Here is a 21,045-nt window from a genome sequence, read left to right as displayed (position 1 = left end):
AGACTTTTATTTCCTAACGCCAAATATGTTTCCGAACACCCAGTGGCGGTAAGAGCATCTAGTTAAAACAGTTACAATTACACAACATGAACCTCAATCTTCCCATGGAAAAATGTTATTTGTACATTACATAACTTTCAATAAATAATATTAATGTTACTGTTTAATTTAAACTACAATGTTATAACCTAATCATTTACCATAGGGAGTACTGTATCCCAAGCCTGAGGTTGTCATACTCATAATTCTAGTCAAAATATGAGTCTGAAAACTCTCCGTTGGGCTGTGACTATGGGGCTGTGACTATGGGGCGTGTGTCAACCGAGCTCGTAAAACAAATGCCTCTTCGCTCAATTGGATAGACCTACAACCAATCAGAGCAATGTAATATGTTGTTTGTTGAAAACAACTTCAACCCAAGCGCTCTTTGGTGACGTTGTTGATTACTTACTGTTGATCATCTGTCCATCATCGTATAAAGCCCGCCCTGACAATTTAATTGGTCCGAACAGCTCCTGTTCAGATATAGTTTTTCGCAATCGAGCCCCTCCAGACCCAACTTCCCGACCATTTTTTTTTGTGGGCGGGGATAAATTGGGCTGGCAGCCAGGCTACTGTACCCCCCTACTTTGGGTTTTGATTTGCCTCCAGGACGCCACCCAATAACTTCCTCCTGCCACCCCATTGCCACCCCGAATGAAAATCTCTAGATCCGCCCCTGCGAACACCACATTTATTTCTGTGCTGTATCTATTTCTAATCCAACGTGCCAGCGAAAAGGGCGTGGTTATCTTCAGACCAAAGCATCTGCACAAGATCGTAGGAAGACAGGGACACTTAGATTCGAGAGATTATGGAAGACATAAGTAGTGCTGGCCTTACTTAATCAAATTGGTCAGCATGGCTTGTTAGGGGATATCATTTTGGCACACATTGAAGAGTTTGTAGAGGTACTTGGGCGGATAAATGCTCTACAGAACAGACATTGATCACAAAGTCTTCTCATGTGATGTTTGGAAATATATGTGGTTTTGGAAATAAAAGTCTCCAAAAATAAATAAATGTTGTCTTTGCAAAAACGTCATTTTGAAATAAAAAAATGTATTTATTTATTGATGTAGGTGAATTGATTCAGCTATATATTATATGATGCTATATTTATATATTTATTGCCATCTTTTTTTTAATTCCAGGGTTTATTTGGGAGGGGGGGGGGGGTACTTTGACGGGTGTGATTGTGTTTTTCAACTGATATCGTATATAGCAGCCTTTGGCACTTTTGGCCTTGTTTGAACATACACTGGAGCCCCGTCTTGTAATTTTTAAATATATATTAGGCTTGGCTTCATCAAAGATCATTGTTTATTAACTAAGGAGCAACTACAAAAAATTGGTCAACATGTGCATTCAGCTTGGTGTGTGTCTTCTACTAAAGAACGTTCTGCTGTGTTGTCAAGATAGTAGACATTACAGTTCACAGGTAAAAAAAATAAAATAGTCGTTGCTGCCATCTGGTGTTCGGAAATAATAACACCTCCAATCATTGCACATCTACCCCCCCCCTCCCCCCCCCCCCCCCTCCCCCCCCCCCCCCTCCCCCCTCTCTCTCTTTTTTACTCGTGCCAGTAATACGGCCAATCAAACAAACAAGTAAATGGCTCGCCATTTGTGTTATTTGGTTATTCCGGTATTTCAAAATAAAACAAAACAACGAAAACCAAGCATTTCCCCGTAATCTGGTTCTGACATCCAAAATGGACAAAACGATACTACGAGCCTATTTTTGATTTTTTTTTGCAGGCAGATACCAGCATAAAGCATGTGAAATAATCAAAACAACGATTAATGGTTCGCTATACCATTTTTGTTATATGGTTATTTCATTATTCCAAAAGGAAACAACCAAAAACAAGCCGTTGTACGTGTCTTTGAGTTACTAGCCTGCTAAAGTGACAAAACGACATTACGGCCCTATATTGCGTTTGTCAACACGGGTTGCAAAATAGAAAAAACAACGGCCACTAGGTAGGCTACACGGACCCACCAGGTACACGGATGGACCATACACGGACCCCGTAGATAACGGGATGCGTGGGTGTGTATTTTCGAAAGTGGGCTTAATCAAACAAGTGGGAAATATTAACTTCCGAGTGTCCAGAAGGTGGCGCTGTTGTTTACTACAGTGAAGTCTCCCGACCGAAAATGGCCAGATGCTGAAATTTTCCTCTCTATGGACGGTCTTATTAGAACAATGTCCTTGTAGAAAATCGTATTCTTAGTAGCCTGAGTTTGACGTCTAGATGTCAAACATCTGTTTGAGCTGTGCTGTAATCGTGCCCTACGTGTCGATTAAGCGAGGTTCGATGGTGGTCTGAGAAATTAGGTCATCAGTTGTGTAGGCCTATTATACATTTGTCTAGAATGTATTTTATATTTCGCGCATCCGATGTGGGTTGTTTATGACGAAGCGGTTAAGTATGTATACGGATCTCATTCACTCATTGGGTGGAGAGGCATTTAATGGGATCATACCAATGCCGTGAATCATTTTACACATCTTTTGTTTTGGTCCTTGGAAGGGTTGTGTCTGAGCCAACCAATAGGGGGAATATAATACAGTGACGCATTTAGCAAACGCCTCTGTATCTTGTGGCGCAGCAAGGAAAGAGCTTCAGTCGATTCATTCAAACACGGTGAACAGACCTACGACTTCACAGCAAACTGCATTGGAAATAAACTATTTCTTAGTTAAAAAAATTCACTCAAGATTATTGGTGTTCCTAAATAGTAGAAGCGCAAATAAATATATTTTATACAGCGGCGTTTACCCTGAAGAGACCCTTATATTTGCATAAATATTTATTTGAGCTGTTGGCTACAGTTTCCTATCAATATGAAGACTAAATTCATCAACGGAGTGTCTTCTTCCCCGTCTATGTCGCTGGACCGCCTTGTTACAGAGAACGCACTGGTGGTTCATCCAGACACTGAAGACTGCAAAGACATCATCCGGCCTGATGAGCCTGAGCTAGAGACGAAACGCAAAGCGTATTTATGGTGCAAAGAATTTCTCCATGGCGCATGGAAAACTGTGTCAGAGGAAGATTTCCAGATCAGCATTATAAGGTTTGAATACATGTATTTTAATGTGACACATCACATATGAGATACTAAACTCTCACAACCCATGTTATTAAAAAAATAAAAAAAAATCTTCAAATGCGAATAGGCCTACGTTTTTTTCGGCTTTTAAGCTATGTAGCCTAGCCAAACAGTTTGGATTTCATGGCCACAATAGCATCCTTGAAGTTTATTTGGCTCGATTATTTTTTATCCGCAGCCTATGTTAATAATTTAATTTTTTAATTGATTATCTCAGAGGCATTTAGGCCTATACATGATGTTGGTGTCTACATAATTGATGTATTCAGTCATTGTTTAAAGCCAATATTGAATTAGGCCACAAACGGTCATGCAGACTAAATGTGTCGGTCCTATCTGGTGTCGTGACAGGGGAGGCCTTAGCAACAAGCTGTTCTTGTGCGCCCTGCCAGACAGTCTCAGCTCTCTGGGAGAGGAACCCCGGAACATCCTCCTGCGCCTGTATGGTGCCATCCTACAGGTGTGTCCCATAAACTGTATTTCCTTCTTAAATTGACTGAACTTAAGTAGCCTGATCACGTTTCAGAATACTTATACAAATAATGATATGTCGTTTCAATTGGAACATTGTAATATTGATCTCACTGGCATCAAACTGTCTTACAAGAAAAGGATGGTAACTGATGTTGTATGTTATGATTACACTGTACCTTTGAGTGCTTATGAGTTCCACCTGGTGTAGGAGGTCTGCTGTGTTTCCCATTAGACAAAACTGTAGGCTGCCCTCATAACTTGTCAGACAGCACACCCGAAGGATGTCCTCAGTGAGTGAGCAGTGTGTGAACGAGTGAGTGTATTTGTGTGTGTGTGTGTGTGTGTGTGGGTCTGCATATGCACAATGCATACTGCATATGCGTGTGTGTTTTGGTGTGGATGATGTTTGTTGTGAGGTCATGTACCACCAAGGCTGTATATGCGTGTGTTCTTTGCCGTAGGCTATCCAAAGGAGCGTGCCTTGAGCACTCTTGTTGCCAGGCGACCCCTACACACCACACGGTACAGTATGAGATCCCTGAAGTCTCAGCCCACCACAAAGTTCACACACACCTGGTCAATCCTGAGATCCTCTCCACTGTGGAACGTCTGGAACAGGGGCTTCTGTTCTCTGGTCCTATCAATAGATTTGTGCTCAGAAGCCACAGTATTTACTTGTTATACAAAATAAGCCAGTGAGACAAGTTAGTGAGATGCTTAAAGGAGTGGTTGGGAAAAACACTCCCTTGTTAGGATGTAGCCTACCCTTCCCTTGAATCTCAACCTCAGAACATGTGATGTCTTTCTGCTGTGATGACAGTGACTGACTACAAACACCCTGCCTGTCCATCTGTGAAGAAAAGATGGGGTTAAAGTCTTCCTAGTGGGTTTCAACATAATTAACTAGTTGACAAACAAAAATGAGCACAGAGACTAATGTTTGACTAGATGACTCATATTTACAATAATGTAGGGGAGGGCTTTCTAAAATCTGGCAGCTGATCTACTAACATTCATCACCCTTTGGTCATCAGGTGACTACCTCAAACCGTCTTAAAACCAGTTATCACCACAGATATGATGGTGCAGGGTTGTTCTGGTAATTTTCCGAGGTGAGGGACATAGAAATACTGTTGTCTACCCTCCGCAGGGGGAAACATATCTGGTACTGACCAGTCCTCCAACGAGGGCTATCACCAGTCCCCCTTCTACATCCCCATGTCCTCTGTCCTGGGGGACCATGGGAACTAGACCGTGACCTCTGTCCTCTGCAGCCATGGGAGCTAGACGGCCCATGTGGCCCACTAGAGGACTGTGTGTGAGTCCTGCCGACTCATTGTTGTTATTGATTCGTATGTACTCATGTACCTTGTTTTCTTTCATTGATAGATGTCATGTAATAAAGGAGAGTCCAGACAATCCAACAAAGAAAATCAATCTCAAGTAAGTAATCTGGCATCTCTCCAGACGTCTTAGATAAGGTAGTGTATTGATCATGACTAGGTCTAACCCTAACATACTTGACCTTAACCTCAATTGTCCCTGACTCTCATTGGGTGAGCTATAGCAGTTAGAATTTTCCGATGTCCTTGCTTTGCAGTGTAATCAGACACAAAGAAAAAAGCAATAAATTGTTGCGATGCAAATAATAATCATAGCAGATCAGATTGTTGGTAATGAATCGGATATTAGACTGTAAGACTCTTCCTGGTTGTGTCCAAGGACGGTTATTGTAATAAAGATAATACCCCTCCAGTAGATTTACAGCTACCACTGTCAGCACTGTGGATGTGTGTTGCATAACCACCCCATTCTAATTAGAAGATGTTAGTGTGACCTCAAGGGGTGATCGTGATCCCGTCCTCTCCAGTAGAATAGATGCAGGTGTTGGTAGCAGCAGTTGAGGAGATCGTGATCGTTTCCACAGTAGAAAACATGTTGGCACTAACATTGACTACAGTGACTACAGTGATAAGTCCCTAGACCCTGCGTGATTCTGTTTAGTAACCTCCTTTCCTGCTTTCTTTTGAGAAATGAAATGATGTCTGATTTGTGCAAGAGTAAAGACTGCCTGAAGTTGGACACATGCATTCATAGGTTATTCGAACGGGTTAGGGCCCTGTCTATACTAAACCTATTCAATACAGTGATGCTGTGTCTTCCCCAGCAGAGAACTCTCCCTCTGCTACACCAGAGTAACTCCTCCTCTAAAGCTCCTCTGGTAGACTGGCTGTGCGGAGCCATGGCACCTACATAATGTCCTTGACTCTGTTTTTCTGTGGAAAAGCTGTGCTGTCTTCTCCAGCTCAGCCGCTACAGTGATTGGTGGCCTGGCCAGCTCTCTCTTTCTCTATTTCTCTCTCTTGCTTTCGCTCTCGCTTTATCTCTCTCGCTTACTCTCTAAAACAATCTGGCCCTTGTCTTCCCTGCTCCAGGGCAACCAGGCCCACTACTGCTACATTCCCAAACCCACAGCTGTGAACTGTAACCCGTACGTCCGAACGTCTATACTGGTGCACGTATCTGGAACCTCATACCGGTCCATCTCTAACCCCAAGCAAAGTGTGTGCAGACCTATGTCTTGTGTGATTGCGATGTGTGTTTGTGTGTAACAATGTGTGTGTGTGTTTCAGGGAGCGGAGGCCATGGTCCTGGAAAGCGTGATGTTTGCCATCCTAGCTGAGAGGGAGTTGGGGCCTAAACTCTACGGCATCTTTCCCCAGGGAAGGCTGGAGCAGTATGTTCCTGTGAGTTATATCTGAGGCTGCTCAACACCGTTGTGTGTGTGTGTGTGTGTAGAAATTAGAGGATCAGAGCCAAGACGGTCTGTGTTAATGTCACGTCAACAGTTGTCCTGCGTCCTAAACATTCCCATATGTCAGTTTAACCCGGTGAGATGCAAGATACTGAGGAACCAGCAAGCAGCATGTCACATGACCTTGTCTTTGTGTCGCTAGAGCCGCAAGCTGGAGACGGTTGAACTGAGCGTGCCCAGTGTCTCAGCGGAGATCGCAGAGAAGATGGCCAAGTTCCATGCAATGAGAATGCCCTTCAACAAGGAGCCCAAGTGGTTGTTTGGAACGATGGAGAAGTGAGTGATTCTGTTCCGTTCAAACATATTTCAGTGGGGAGGGTGGTTAGAGCAGATCAAGAGGTTTCAGGTTCAACTTCCATTCTTGGGAATTAATGCATTATAAGTGAGTGGGGTGGGGTGGGTGCTTAGAATGATAGACTGGATTTTATTCCAACAACTCAGGAGTGGTGGTTCTGTTCTGTAAGTGTTCCATTCTGTTCCCTGAAAACCAGTAACAACATATAGGTTTGTCCTAGAAGGCTGAAGAAACCGTGGTTGTGTAACATTCAACATCTCAGGTGATGACTGGGAAGTCACTAGGTGACCCAGAGATAGCAGAGCGTGGTCTGATCTCTACGTCAGTGAACAAACACCGTTATCAGCATTATCTCCTGAGTGGACGTGGCACGTCCGTTTTGGTTAGCTAATCCCCATCACGGGCTGAATATTGTCTGGGGTAAAAGACCTAAAAGAGTAGAAGAAGAACCAAAAGATCAAAGAGAGGGGTAAAAGTGAGAGGGTAACAATGGTAAAATTGTATTGTACCATTTGAATATCATTATTTCAATGTTATTGAATTCAATTCTGTTATCTTAATATTATTGTATACAATATGGTAAAACAACCGAGAGCAACGTGGTGGAACAGTGAGTGTACTGCCTCCCAGTCTGACTGCTGCTGCTCCTGTCTGCAGGTATCTGAAGCAGGTTCTGAGGATCTCCTTCACCAAGGAGAGCCTCACACGCAGGTTCAACCGCCTGCTGGGCTACAACCTCCCTCACGAGATGGATACCCTCAAGTACGGCCCCCACTACACTACACTATACTACACAATACTATACTACACAATACTATACTATCCAATACTATACTACACTACTCTATCCAGTATCAGACACAGTACTGGACTATACTATCCAATATAAAATATCAAATCACCTTTTGTTGCTGCAGGTTCCTTCTAGACTCCACCCACTCACCTGTTGTCTTCTGTCATAACGACTGTCAAGAAGGTACGAGGCCGCTCCGTGTGTGTGTGTGCGCATGGAAATGTGAGTACATGTAAAATGTGTTTGTAAAACCCTGTTGATGTTTTGATTGGACTGCATCTGGTCTGGTTTCAGGAAACGTCTTGCTGCTTCATGGACGCGAGGGTTCAGACAAGCAGAAGCTCATGTTGATCGACTTTGAATATAGCAGCTACAACTTCAGGTTGGTCCACGGGCACAGTGACACACACACACACACACACAAAGAGACACACGCACACACCCACACTATGATTCATCACAGTTTCACCTTTACGGTTTGGCCTCCTCTATTCAAGTAGAGGGAAGTTGTGGACTACAGCCAGTTAGACACTGGTCTAATGATTCCCATCGTTTCCTCTTCAGGGGGGACACATTATCCTCTCGTTTAATATTAAATTTTCACCTTATTACGTCTTACGGTGTGACTTTTAACTAGGCCTACATAACATAATGTCATTTGACGGTTTGTGTACCTGAGGCCTGTTCCATAAAGCAAGTTTACCGATGTGTTTAGAGGGTTCAGCCTCTTTCTCATGTTTCCAACCACTATTGGAGGTTGCTCTGACACATCCATGACTCACAGTCATGGCATTCTATGCACTTGTTGATGCAGTGGTTAGGAAACTGAGACTGGTGAGACTTTGGAACACGCCATGAGGCCACAGATGCTCAACTGTTTTCTCGATGGTTGTAACTATCTGTACGTTTAAATAAAAACGTTGTTCCTAACCCCGTAAATCCTATGAAGCCATTAATATCCCCAAATTATTTTTCCAATATTGTACTATTTAAGTGTGGACAACACTGCAGAACTACTACTGTAATTCCTCCTGACTGTTACTGTACTGGGATTTTGGATTTCTGTAAATCCTGGAATGTTTTGGTGCCTCATTTCTTGGAAGCTAGGCTGCGTCTGTCATTGTGTTGTGGAGGCCTGGTAGCTCAGTGTGAAACTCCCCCACCAGCCCCCCTGCTTCCCTCCCTCGCATCACACGTGTCTAGGGCTCTGCACCTCGTGCCTCTTTCTCTTTCTTCTTTTTCTTCCTCTCTCTCTCTCTCTCTCTCGCTGTCTCTCTCTTTCTGTCTCTCTCTCAAACGTTTTGTCTTTTTCACTAGCTCATTTCTCCATCTCGCTCTACACCAAGTATGTCAGGGCAATAGCTTGATAAAGTAAAAACATTTCACTATAATTATTTTCTTTATTTAAATTACGTTTCTTAAATGTGTTCACATAGTGGCAGAAAGCATTCAAGACTAATAACTAGCATTTTTGCTATGTTGTAAAAATGGGACTTGTATGTGGTGGTTTTAGATTTCTATGTGTTCATGTGTTTCCTCTTGTCATCTGCAGGGGCTTTGACATTGGCAATCACTTTTGTGAATGGATGTATGACTACAGCTATGAGAAGTTCCCCTTCTTTAAGGTTACCTCCCAGAACTACCCCACCAAAGCCCAACAGGTATGTACTGTCAGGACCAGGGGTGAAGATGTGCTGCAGAGCCACTACCTCATAAGACCGAGATCTGAGAGTTTAATGAGCTCGGAGTTTGAGACCTTCTCGAGCAGACAGTTATGAGATAAATTAAGTCCTCCTCCCGCCTTGTAAAGGTACCAGCTAGTGCACCCAGACCTGATACGTAGGTCTGGGACAGCTCCACGCTACAACCGTCCAGTAATGTGCGTTCTCTCCTCAGCTGCATTTCTTTGGGAGCTACCTGCGGGAGTCTGACCGGGGCTTCGAGAACCTCGCTGAGGAGGACCAGAAGAACATTCTAGAGGAGATGTATATTGAAGTCAATAGGTGAGTTAAGGTGGTTACCAAGGCCTGCCTGCCTGTCTGTTAGTCAGCCTGTCTGTCTATTGACCAGACCTGTCTGTCTGTGACCAGCCTGTGTGTCTGTTAACAAGTCTGTGTCTGTTGACCAGGTTTGCTATGGCCTCCCACCTGTTCTGGGGTCTGTGGTCCATCATACAGTCCAGGATCTCCACCATCGAGTTCGGCTACATGGTGAGTGTCTGTTACCATGGTCCCTGTTACCAAGGTGTATGTTACCATGGTCCCTGTTACCATGAGTGTCGGTAACACAAGGTGTTTGTTAACAAGGTATCTGTCTCCATGGTGATTCTCTGTCACCGTAGCGAATGTTTCTCAGCTGGTGACGTGACCCATTTGGTGGCATTGGGACACACAGACAGATTTGTGTCTGTGCCACATCGCCTTTACCACTCTGACTTCCATAAATATCTGCTGTGTCAGGGTAACAAGGGAATACTGGGGCAGAGGGGCCTGGACTCGGCCACGACTGGCCTGGTCTGGTATGACGTTAGTGTGTGATGTTTCCCCGGAATATACCCTGGACACATCTGAAGCTGGTTTTTCATTAATACTCCCTGGCAAGGTGTGCCTGTATCTCAGGAATATGCCCAGGCAGGCCAGGTCTGAAACTGGTGTTTCAGGAATATGTCAAGGCCAGGTCTGAAACTGGTGTTTCAGGAATATGTCAAGGCCAGGTCTGAAACTGGTGTTTCAGGAATATGCCCCGGCCAGGTCTGAAACTGGTTTTTCAGGAATATGCCCAGGCCAGGTTTGACGTTAGTGTTTCATGTGTTTCAGGAATACGCCCAGGCCAGGTTTGAGGCATACTTCAAGCAGAAGAGGATGTTTGGCGTTTAAAGGGGAGGAGCCACACAACCTCTGCACTTTAACCCAGCCAGTCAGAGTGCATGACAAGGCTGTTATGGGGCCTTCAGTCTTGCCCCTGTGGGACCCATCCCAAGGGAAGTTTCAGTATGCATTACTGCTTAGTGTACACGCTATTAAGCATTTGCCTTTCATTCCATCCTCCCGTTGTTGTCATGGTCCCCCCCCCCCCTCCCCCGTAGTCGCGAGTGAAAAAATAAAAATCTTTGCGGGAAGATCGTGAGAAGGAAGTAAAGGGGTTAAAACCCTCAGATTTCCTGTACGTTCCCCCAGAGTAGATCCTTATTTTGGAAAGGTAACATTGTATCAATGTATCCATGCATCATTCCCTAATGGAAAAAAAACCCTCTTCTATAAGTGGAAAATAACTGGACCCCCCCTGCTGACCTCCCTTGTTATCTACTGTATGACTCATCGACATGTGACCAAGGTCCAGCTTCTGCTGATGACGTTAAGAGTCCATTCAGACTTTCTGTCTAACTCATCACTCTCACTCCCACCAGTGGTCATAGTGCAGCAGGGTCAGCTTGAAAATGTAAACGGCGATTTCCCAATGTCTCGTTAATATGAAGTGTAAATACAACATGATAAACACATACAATGGTAGCTGACCTTTAAAGCGACAGTTCGCCCCAAATGTCATTAAAGGCGTTTGTAATTGGCTGCTGTGTTTCGTTCTGACATATTGTGACATTGTGTGCAGCTGAGGAAAGCAGGGGGAGGGTAAACTGTGAACTGATAATGATTATGACAAAAACAAATCATTTAGAGGGTTTTAAACCTTCATCTAGAAACGATTTGATTGTTTATTAATCTTCAGAACTGGATTTGACTGTCTAATTTAACTTACTTATTGCTAACTTTTCGTTTTTGTAATTTGTAACTTAGACTGTGATTGCTAGTTCTGTTGAATGCATATTACATTTTTGTATTTCTCTGTTAACAGACAGTGTCACTGTTGACAGTAATGTTGATGTTATTGTTTTATCTAATTAACCTCTTTCTCGCCTGTCATTGGTGGTTACCATGGCAGCAGAACTTTCCTTTCCACTTTGTGTTTTTTTATGAAACATTGACAAACATTCTCTGTTTGTTGGTTGCACTTTATTGGTCAGATACTGAGACAACTGGGTTTTTACTTGACAGTGAATGACAGTCTCACCAAAACTGTCTGACTGATCTAGCTTTTTACTGACTCTTTGACATATATTGTTTGCCACGGACAGGGTTGTATTTGGCCACTACATCTTGTTACCACACAGGCTCACCAATATAGTTAGTTCATGCCTAGTACACATCTAATAAATACCTAGTACACAGACAATACAAGCAGTACTTACATTTAGTTATTTAACAGACGCTCTTATCCAGAGCGACTTACAGTAAGTACAGGGACATTCCCCCAGAGGCAAGTAGGGTGAAGTGCCTTGCCCAAGGACACAACGTCATTTGGCACGGCGAGGAATCGATCCGGCAACCTTCTGATTACTAGCCCGACTCCCTCACCGCTCAGCCATCTGACTCCCACTGACTCCTACTTACCACATCACATAACGTAAATACAGTATTAAAAGTGCAAACAATACTTATATACACCAAGTACTTACCCAGTATTCCCGGTAAATACAGTACAATTGGATGAAGTGCTTCCATTTTTCCTTGAATGGAATATGTATTTTTCTTAATAAGAAAACACTGTTTCCACACGCTACGTCACAGTTGTGTGATCATGACGATGCCATTCCATTCACGTAGAGCTGTGATGCTCTACATTTTATTTTCTGTCAATACCAAAACCTCTCATTCCCCTGCTGTAGATCTTCTGTGAATTCAATGTACGTGTCAAAACACCTGGGGTATCAGGTTTTGCATAGTTACTCTAAAGCCAGTATACTGTAGGTCTCCAGCTGTGCTAACCTGCTGTCCTGTATAGTGATACAATCAGTTGTTTATACAACAACCTAGCCAAGCTAAATTCTTCTCATGTGAATGACAATGTTATGTCTTCAACATCCTACTAACCAATGGAACTGAAAAGAAGTTTGCAAAAAGTATTTGTCTTGCAGACCGACTGGTATCTAGCTTTGCACAAATAAGAAAAAAAAGAACATAATATAATTATAAAAAATAAAACATCTACCTTTGTGGTTTTCTAAAGGGAGGTTGCTTTTGCAAACTGTACAAAAACCAAGTATCTACTGTAATTTGTGGTCAACTAATAAAAGGAAACAACAGATAATGACTTGTGTTTGTTGTCATTCATATCTACAAGAAGTGTATATTCTCAGAATGTACAGTATGTTACATGACCATGGACAGTCAAGATAATGAGGGTTTATGATGTTTACCATGTGGACATGGGATCTTCTTGGGCAACACAGAGTACAGAAAATCTCCTGTAGGATGTTAGAAACATGTACTTGCCAGCATAACCTTGGCCAACCTCCAAATCACAACCAAACACTTGTCACTCACCAGTACAGCGATAACCACTTTCAATTCACCACTTAACCACTAACTACCCTCCAACTGACCACTGTACAACTGACCAGCACAGCCCAGAATATACCAGAAACGTATGTCTGCAGTGTTCAAAATGTTGAAGTTGCTGCAGTAATCAGGGAGAGAGCTGGGGGGATGGGTGACAGTTGGCTCTCTAACATTGCCTCAGATGCCAATGTCTTATGGAGGGCGGGGGAGGGAAGTCAAAAAACTGAAGGATGGACCAGGAGAGAGGTCATGAGCTCTAAACTAGCCGCTCTTAACGATTACGGTTTACTGGCTGTTTTTCTGGTGGAGTGGACCTAACTGTGGTCCTACCACTAGTTAAAGTGGAAAGAGAGTTCAATCTTAAACTGTGTGTCGAGATCTGCAGGATTCTTTACTGTTAAGGACCCAGTTTCCTGTCCTGAGTCAGTATGTGGCCTAGCATTCCAATGTGATGACATCATCCCAAGGATGAGGCTGCAGGGTCCCCAAAAGCTTCTCAACAGAACCACAAATCAGTACGAGTGTGTGTGTGAGTGTGTGTGTGTGTGTGTGTGAATGAACGTGTGTGAATACAGTGTATGAGTGAGTGAAATTAAATTGAAAATGCATAGCGAGCAGTTGTTATTTTATTTTGATCACAAACAATATAACTAAAGGCTTCACGGTTGTCCATTATTGTCAACATCTGAAATCCGTATCAGGAGACAGCTTTGTTTGATACCAGGCAGGAATGCATCGTAAGAGTCTGGGGCCTGGGGAGGGCGTGGCTTAGCCTCGTGACTCCTCCTCATCCCCTATCCTCTACCCCCTACCTGCTTCCCCATCAGCCCATTGGCTGGGAGAGGGGGGCGGGTCATGCCTGGGAATGGCCTTGAGAAGCAACAGTCAGCGTTTAATGACTTGGTATTACCTATGGTGATGTTGTCCTTTGACAAGACCGGATTGCAGGGGGGAGGGGTTCAACAAAGCTGTGTTTTGGGGAGAGAGGCATGCTAACTCACAGACTCTATCTCTCTATCTCTATCTTTTGCTCTCTCTCTCTTAATGCTTTCTTGCAAACCATTATTTCTGTCTCTCACACACACTGGCTGTCCTCTGTCAGTTCAAAACAAACACAGGATGTTGTACACCTAAAACCAAATGAGCAATATGAGATGACCTGACCTGACATCGCAGCTGGGAGGAAGGAAGGAAACCTGCAAACGTTCCGAATCTCCCTTGGCTGAGATGACTGTATGGCCTGAACACCCCCGGTGTTACAGTGCCCTCGTGTGGTAAACAAGGACATCTGCATACGATCGATGCACAAGAAGATCATATACTGTCTATAAGATTTAAAATACTATAACATTGTATATCTCATAAAACAGTAACAAGATTGTTATGAAAAAAACACCCCCAATATAGTCTTGTTTCTTGTCAGCTTGTCAGTTCAGTGGAAGAACTGATATTGGAAAAACTCTCACTCACATTCACGTAACAGTCCTTCACATACCACTCAAACATGTCCACATACACAAGTTAAATAAATATGTCCATAATCAAATGTATATTTGTGATAAAACATTATGATCATGTCCTGGTCTTGCCTAGGAGGCACGCTAGAAAAAAAACGGCCTCAGATCAAGAGTTGATGCCACTGTGCGATTGGCTGGCGAACTGATCGCATCATCAAGCTCCAGTGTTGGTCCTCAAAGGCCCCTCCCTTCCCAAGGCTGGTCTGACCAATAAGGCGGCGTGTGGACTTCCTGCCTGCCAGGCTGTGGTAGACAGACAGCATGATGGAACACTGATGGATGTCAGTTTCGGGCAGGGAGAAGGGGAGGACCTGGTTGAAGATGGTCACCTCTGTGTAGCGCTGGTATGAGCTCTTCTGATGATGCAGCTGAACCTGGTTACACTGGACACTGACCCTGGCATGCAGTGCTGCAAACACACACAAACATACACCGACACACACAAAGACACACACAAAGACACATCGGCATGGGTGGAATCATTGTGTGACAGCATTGTTATACCATGTGTATTTGTGTATGCATGTATGTATGTGTGTGTGTATCTGTGTGTGAATGTGTATGTATGTGTGTATGTTTGTGTGTATGTGTGAGAGTTTGTATGTATGTTTTTGTAAGTATGCGTGTCAATGTGTGTGTGTGTGTTGGGAGGTGTGTCGTACCCTTCTGTGTGTGTGTGTGTGGTGGCAGAGTCCTGATCTTCAGCAGCCCCACCTCCAGTCTCTGGCAGGTGGGCAGAAACCTCAGGGACAGCAGCACCTCACCAACCAGGTCCTGGAAAACACACTCACAATCAGCCTGGACAACACACACACACACAACCCTAACCCACATCACAAAGCACACACACACACACCTAAACCAAACCCTAACCCACATCGCAAACACACAGACACACAAACACACACAATCTTACACCGTCTGAAGAGCAAGGCTCAGTAAGTGTGTGTTGTACCTTCTGAGGTGTGTGCAGGTCCTTCAGCAGCTCCAGGGGGTAGGAGGTCATGTGGAGCTGACCCAGAGGAACCCTCACCTCGCCCAGAGACTCTTCTCTGGAGAAGCTGTCATAATCCTTCACCTGGGAAAACCACAGGGGTGCTGGACAGTAAACTCACCTGAAAAGAATTCTGAATACTGATATTTTTGTTTTTTTGTTGTTGTTGCTTTGTTGCTATTGACAGTTGGATAGAGACAGGAAAAGCAAGGAGAGAGATAGAGGGAGGGAGGCATGCATGCAGGAAATAGCCTTCATCGGATTCGAACCAAGGCTCCTGCGTTAGTCCTTAGCCTTGATACTATTTGCTCAAGCCCAGTGAGTTTCCAGAGCACCCAGAATGCTGACTTCTCTATGATGTACAGTCAGATTCAGACATGTGTTCAGTGTAGCAGAGGATGGACATTAGAGTGTTAGAGCGTCGAGCAGAGGGCTGTACCTCCAGCCTGACTGTGTGGCGAGCCAGCTCCTTCTCCGGCTCCAGGGTGTGGATGAACTGGTCTCCGAAGGAGGGGCTGAGACTGTCCTTCACCACGCGGCTCTGCCACTCCCCCTGCACCCGCTGCAGGCTCCGCCCCTCCTCCACAGGTCCCGCCCACAGCAGCCGCACCCCGACGAAGGGGTGGAGCCTCTGGTTGGGAGCTCGCGGCTGCAGCCCACTGGCCTGCAGCACGGTGACCACCAGCTGGGACTGAACGTGGTCGTGGTAGAGGGAGAACGTCAGGGAACCTTGCGCCTCCCGCTCCACGTTCTCCCAGCTGCAGCCGGGCTCTGCCGGCGGGGCGCTGCTCGCAGACGGAGAGAGGGTCCACCTCGGGGCCTCCATCTGTAAATGTGCCGTCCTACTCAGGGTGGTTCTCAAGTTGACAGAGTTCAGTCTGTTTGAAGTACTTGCCTGTTTGGAGTGGCTTACCTTGTAGTTTGGAATGAACGAGTGTTGGGTCTGTGGCCCCTGTGGTGGGGTATCAAGAGGGAGGTAAGAATCTGAGGAAAACAGAATGTGGGTCAATAATGTGTGGTATATTTATCATAACATCTTCCATCCTTACTCCAAACAGTAAATGTCTGTTCCATTGAATTCTGTTCTGTTCCTAAAGAGTTTGTGTGTGTGTGCTTGCATACCAGGTTCCTGGGGTGTGTGTGTGTGTGCATACCAGGTTCCTGGGGTGTGTGTGTGTATGTGCAGAAGCGGATGGTCTGCCACAACAGGAGGCCCATCGCCAGAATGAAAAGGACCACAGATAATCCCAGAATGCACCATTTCAGTTGCTCCGACATTGGCAAAAGCATGGCCTTCCAGGACACAGGGTCATGAATGACGAAGGTCATTGCTCTGTGCGGAGCCTCCCTGAAGAAAGTAGAACCATATTTCAGTCAAGCCTCCACCTGTATCACCTCACAGATACCGACTAGTCAAATGTTACACCCGCAGCATGCAAATCAAGACAGAGAGTAAAGAAAGATGGACCTTTTCGGCTTCTGTGTCCTGAAAGGTGTCCACATTCACTCACTGTCTGCTATACTTCAGAGCAAGTACATTTAAAGCCCTTCTCCCTGTAAACCTTGCTGTCAGACCAATCCAGTGTCCTCGACAGTGAACCACAACCCTCAGTAACTCACATTTTTTATTTATGATATTCCTCGTGTTGTACAGACTTGCTAGGCAGCTTGGCTATCCTGAAACAAACAAAACTAGGATCTTCACTGTTCACAAACGGAGGAAAGATTGAAAATAACAAAACTAAAGTTTAAGCTCTTACCTTGGGAAACCATTCACCCTGAAATTTCATACAAAACAATGCAAATGCATTGGAAACGCTATCCGGCTGCCTTTTCTGCCTCCTTGGCCGACTCATCCGAGGGCATCCGTCTGTCTGTCCTCTGTTGGTCTGTCACAAGATCTGCAGCTCATATTTTGACTAACACGTTTGGTTGGTTGACGGAGGCTGCCTCCCTAGCCGTCCTCCTGGTGTGTCAACACTAGCAACTTGAAAGAGCTTCTGCCATCACTACTTTACAATCAGCCTGACTGTGGTCAGACAAGCAGCCAGGCAGGCTGGAAGCATAGAACAGGCATCTACAGACGTACAAAGCAGATCTCTGAATGTTACTATACTCTCGGAACAAGGAAGTAAGGAGGAGGAACAATAAGACGAAACTGGCCCTTCTTCTTTTTAGTTCGAACCATCCCCTAGCAACCAGCAGCGTGAAGACAAATGGAGCAGAAAGGCATTGTAGATACACGTTTATTTAGGACAGACTGGAAGCCTAACAGCAGAGCTACAGTAGTAAGTGCTTAACGGTATAAAAAGCACTGAAAATGAGTTCTCCCAGTCTGATTACCTTAGATATCCCAAATGTATTTTATAACTGATCTACTTCCTATTATGAATGACATGAGAGTTAGTTGTACTGACATTTATTGTGCTCTGATAATACTAACTGACAGTAAAGTGCTTAACAAAACGCAGCGTTTAAACAACACTGGTAAAGTTGGAGACATCGTAAACATTAAATATTGTAACAGCAAAAAAGATGCTCTTCTTTTCCTCTGGGTGGGAGAACTGTGAAAGCCAATCCTGGACCCCCACTGTGCTGTCTCCCGTCTCCAGATGCTGATGCTCACTGAACACAAACAGAGCAAGACCCTGTCTACCTACTCATCTCTTTCAGCTCCTCAAGCTTAAATATGTGCACACCGATCAATTACTAATCCATACTTCCAATCGTCTCTCTATCACCATGGCAAAAGCTCTCCTGTGTAGTGCAGAAACGACCCATGATCCTTTTCGGTCAGTCCACCAATCACAGCCAGGACAGAGGAAATGCTGTCCTCGGCACTGAGGGGAGCCTGGGAACACGACAACACAGTTGTCAAGGGGGCCATTCAGTAACCATAGTGACACAACTGCTATAACACAGTTAGAAAGCTAAAAATACTGGAAAGCTGGAAGTTGGAAAAGTTTCTCATCAACAGGTGTGGGGATTAGTACAACTCAGTGATTGGACATTTGACCGCAGATCTGGATGTCACATGGTTCAAATCCCCCCCCCTCTGTACATCGATTAGGATAAGTAAATACATTATTATCGTGATCATATTTGCGTTTGGGTGTGTCTCACCTCGGGCCCGCCCATGTCGGTGCGTACCCAGCCAGGATGCAGCATCATGCAGAGGATCCCGTCCTCCACCAGGTCCACCGCCATGCACCTGCTCACCATGTTCAGAGCGCTCTGTCGCAGCACACGACAAATACACGTCACACACGACTGCAGTTGAATACTGCCCCACGACGCAAAAACAGACACTGCAAAATGTAAGGTATGGTGTGTTTATTTTTTGATATCTGTTGTTTTTGTTGTTGCATTTTTCATGCTTTATGAGGGCACATGAAGCACAGGGTCCGGGGGAGGATTCAAACCCAGGCCACTGCGGTACATGCCGAATCCGGGCAGGATTCGAACCGAGGTACACGCACTACTCCGGTGAGCTATCAGGGCGCCCCATATAAGAAAGTGTATGACACAACAATGTAATAATATGGAACCATTAACCGCATCAGCCAGGTCCTGGTCTACCCCACCCCACTTAGCCAGAGCCATGAAGGTTCTGTAGGGGCCAGTACCTTGGAGGTTCTGTACGGGTACCATTTGAAGTTATTGGCCCGGTCTCCCCAGTTGAGCTCCACGGAGCCCAGCAGGGAGGTCATGTTGATGACAGCAGCTCTGTGGATGCCCATGCCCGGCCCACGCTGCCTGGCTGCCCTCCTCAGCAGCGGCAGCACAGCCTGGTGAAGACATTTACTTACCCACCTGTATCATGTAGGCATACTACACTACTATTCTATCCTATTAAATACAATCCTATACTAGTCTACACTATCCAATACTATCCTACACTATTCTATTCTATACTTGAGCAATAAGCCCCAAGAGGCCGTGGTTTACGCTGATTTAGAATATCCTATACAATCCTCTACAACAATAACATGACGACATATAGAAAGTATCATCAACAAATGCTGGGACTAAACAGTGTCCGCTAAATCTAATGTAAAAAGTATGAACAAAAGCTGAACCAACAGCTACATTGCATTAGGGATTTGTCATCTGAATATATTTACTCGTGGTTTCTCTGGAGAAGTCAGTACCTTGGTGATCATGAGCGGAGCCACAGAGTTAACATGGAAGTTCTCCAGCATGTTCTCTGCTGTGACCGTCTCAAAGTTGGCCACCACGTTGATCCCAGCGTTGTTGATCAGACAGTTGAGGCCTTCTTCCTGCACCAGCTCATCCACTTCCTGTGCGGCCCTCTCGATGCTCTCCTGGCTGATCACATCTGAAACACATCAGGACCACAATACACTGTGACATTATTATTATTACAACACAATCATATCAGATTGAGGCTAGTCTTAATACACACACATGAGCACGCGCATGCACGCACACACACACATGCACGCACGCACGCACACCCACCCACACACACACTGATAAACAGTCACACACACCCACACACACAAGCAGACACATTTAGCATACCCAAATTTACCTAGGGTGATTATGTGGATATTGGAGTATTTCTCTGCCAACTTCTGCAGTTGCTGCAACAATAAATTCACACAAATCTATCATGCTTTGTGGTACATTAATTAACCTAAGTTGCACACATAAATAGTAATATCTGGAAATTCCAACACCAAATTAATGGTTTGGCGAGCTGGGTGTCTACCGAAGGTTACCTGAGCGCCGCTCGGATTCCTTGCGGCAGCTATTATTTTGGCCGGTGAGTTACTACTGGTAGCGAGGCTTTCTATCATCTGCAGACCGAGTCCTCGGCTTGCTCCCGTTATCATTATATTCCGGCAGTTTTTAAAGTTTGCGGCAGACATCGTTTTTTTGTGACGTAAAAGGTAAATATTTCAAGTGTTGTAGTGAGTTTTAGTCGTGCATGTGCTTACTGTAATGTAAGCAGAGAGAACTGCCACTCTCGAGAAACTTCCGGGTTCTGAACTGGTTGTAGTTCCACTCCATATGAGGGCGCTAACGGTCGAGTGCAGAATGAATGGAGGTCTATGGAGCTATACCCCTCAAAATCCACTTTTCTCAGGATACCATTTTTTGTCTAGTAATTTGAATTCGAAAGGGGAGGCAAAAAAAAATACTCATCGCTGGGTGTAAATTTTTTTAAAGTCGCCTTTCTGTACTAAAAAGCCTTTGAAAATGTCATTGACGTCATACACATCGTACAACCAGAGCTATTGCTTGACGCCAAGCTCTAGTGACTTCCACTTTTCTCTCAACACAGCTGACATGTTAGGCTCTCCCTGTCAATAAACATGCGAGAAAGAGTTTTGGCTTGCTAATGTTGTTGCTAATGTTGCTAATGCTCTGACATTCTGGTTCTGCTTCGGATGCCATCAAGCGGGATCTCTGGTCGTAGTCAGCAGAGCCATAGAAAAAGAGAGTTGCGACACTTCCATAGACTCCCATTGTTATCGAGGAATGCGGAAGTTAAGCGTGTCTCATGCAACCTATAGTTCCAAACATTGTGTTTTCCATCTTTTTCTATGGCTCTGGTAGTCAGTCCTTCACTAAC

General features: G+C 44.7%; 3 protein-coding genes across 9 annotated transcripts; 1 reads left to right on the top strand and 2 right to left on the bottom strand.

The window, feature by feature from the left end:
- Positions 1-2,209: 2,209 nt before the first annotated feature.
- Positions 2,210-11,480, top strand: chka (choline kinase alpha). Of its 2 annotated transcripts, XM_047033420.1 has the most exons (12): positions 2,210-3,126; positions 3,514-3,622; positions 5,026-5,079; positions 6,270-6,383; positions 6,594-6,727; positions 7,404-7,508; positions 7,664-7,722; positions 7,834-7,921; positions 9,092-9,200; positions 9,436-9,542; positions 9,668-9,749; positions 10,356-11,480. In XM_047033420.1, exons 1-12 carry the CDS (start codon positions 2,894-2,896, stop codon positions 10,413-10,415), a joined length of 1,254 nt encoding a protein of 417 aa, XP_046889376.1. In that variant the 5' UTR covers positions 2,210-2,893; the 3' UTR covers positions 10,416-11,480. The 2 variants fall into 2 exon arrangements, with proteins under 2 accessions (XP_046889376.1, XP_046889377.1); XM_047033421.1 differs by lacking the exon at positions 2,210-3,126 and having other exon boundaries at positions 3,531-4,158.
- A 2,046-nt stretch (positions 11,481-13,526) lies between these two features.
- Positions 13,527-17,587, bottom strand: syt19 (synaptotagmin XIX). Of its 4 annotated transcripts, none has more exons than XM_047033423.1 (8): positions 17,204-17,587; positions 16,912-17,120; positions 16,598-16,791; positions 16,357-16,427; positions 15,883-16,269; positions 15,405-15,527; positions 15,112-15,223; positions 13,527-14,858 (listed from the first exon to the last, which is right to left on the bottom strand). In XM_047033423.1, the coding sequence occupies exons 2-8, from the start codon at positions 16,944-16,946 to the stop codon at positions 14,551-14,553; spliced, it is 1,230 nt and encodes a 409-aa protein (XP_046889379.1). In that variant the 5' UTR covers positions 16,947-17,120; positions 17,204-17,587; the 3' UTR covers positions 13,527-14,550. The 4 variants fall into 4 exon arrangements, with proteins under 4 accessions (XP_046889379.1, XP_046889380.1, XP_046889381.1 ...); XM_047033424.1 differs by having other exon boundaries at positions 17,064-17,120; XM_047033425.1 differs by lacking the exon at positions 16,912-17,120.
- Positions 17,588-17,675: 88 nt separating this feature from the next.
- si:dkey-12e7.4 (uncharacterized protein LOC558132 homolog) lies at positions 17,676-20,446 on the bottom strand. 3 transcript variants are annotated; one of them, XM_047033427.1, is made up of 7 exons: positions 20,189-20,446; positions 19,999-20,050; positions 19,595-19,782; positions 19,070-19,231; positions 18,567-18,677; positions 18,158-18,294; positions 17,676-18,068 (listed from the first exon to the last, which is right to left on the bottom strand). In XM_047033427.1, exons 1-6 carry the CDS (start codon positions 20,336-20,338, stop codon positions 18,181-18,183), a joined length of 777 nt encoding a protein of 258 aa, XP_046889383.1. In that variant the 5' UTR covers positions 20,339-20,446; the 3' UTR covers positions 17,676-18,068; positions 18,158-18,180. The 3 variants fall into 3 exon arrangements, with proteins under 3 accessions (XP_046889383.1, XP_046889385.1, XP_046889382.1); XM_047033429.1 differs by having other exon boundaries at positions 18,164-18,294; XM_047033426.1 differs by having other exon boundaries at positions 17,676-18,294.
- Between the last annotated feature and the right edge of the window lie 599 nt (positions 20,447-21,045).

The sequence above is a fragment of the Hypomesus transpacificus genome, chromosome 14, assembly GCF_021917145.1.
Source record: "Hypomesus transpacificus isolate Combined female chromosome 14, fHypTra1, whole genome shotgun sequence".
Lineage (NCBI taxonomy): Eukaryota > Metazoa > Chordata > Actinopteri > Osmeriformes > Osmeridae > Hypomesus > Hypomesus transpacificus.
This window is presented reverse-complemented; position numbering and strand designations above follow the sequence as displayed.

What these genes read in the sequence shown, in the direction of transcription:
- si:dkey-12e7.4 (XM_047033426.1), bottom strand. Translation starts at nt 20,338, where the DNA reads ATGTCTGCCGCAAACTTTAAAAACTGCCGGAATATAATGATAACGGGA. An exon ending in TATCCACATAATCACCCTAG is followed by an intron (nt 19,783 to 19,998) that starts GTAAATTTGGGT and finishes GATGTGTTTCAG; the next exon opens with ATGTGATCAGCCAGGAGAGC. An exon ending in CTCCGCTCATGATCACCAAG is followed by an intron (nt 19,232 to 19,594) that starts GTACTGACTTCT and finishes TGTCTTCACCAG; the next exon opens with GCTGTGCTGCCGCTGCTGAG.
- syt19 (XM_047033423.1), bottom strand. Translation starts at nt 16,946, where the DNA reads ATGTGGACACCTTTCAGGACACAGAAGCCGAAAAG. An exon ending in ACCTGCACACACCTCAGAAG is followed by an intron (nt 15,224 to 15,404) that starts GTACAACACACA and finishes TGTGTTTTCCAG; the next exon opens with GACCTGGTTGGTGAGGTGCT. An exon ending in ACACACACACACACAGAAGG is followed by an intron (nt 14,859 to 15,111) that starts GTACGACACACC and finishes GTGTGTTTGCAG; the next exon opens with CACTGCATGCCAGGGTCAGT.
- chka (XM_047033420.1), top strand. Translation starts at nt 2,894, where the DNA reads ATGAAGACTAAATTCATCAACGGAGTGTCTTCTTCCCCGTCTATGTCG. An exon ending in CACGAGATGGATACCCTCAA is followed by an intron (nt 7,509 to 7,663) that starts GTACGGCCCCCA and finishes TTGTTGCTGCAG; the next exon opens with GTTCCTTCTAGACTCCACCC. An exon ending in TATAGCAGCTACAACTTCAG is followed by an intron (nt 7,922 to 9,091) that starts GTTGGTCCACGG and finishes TGTCATCTGCAG; the next exon opens with GGGCTTTGACATTGGCAATC.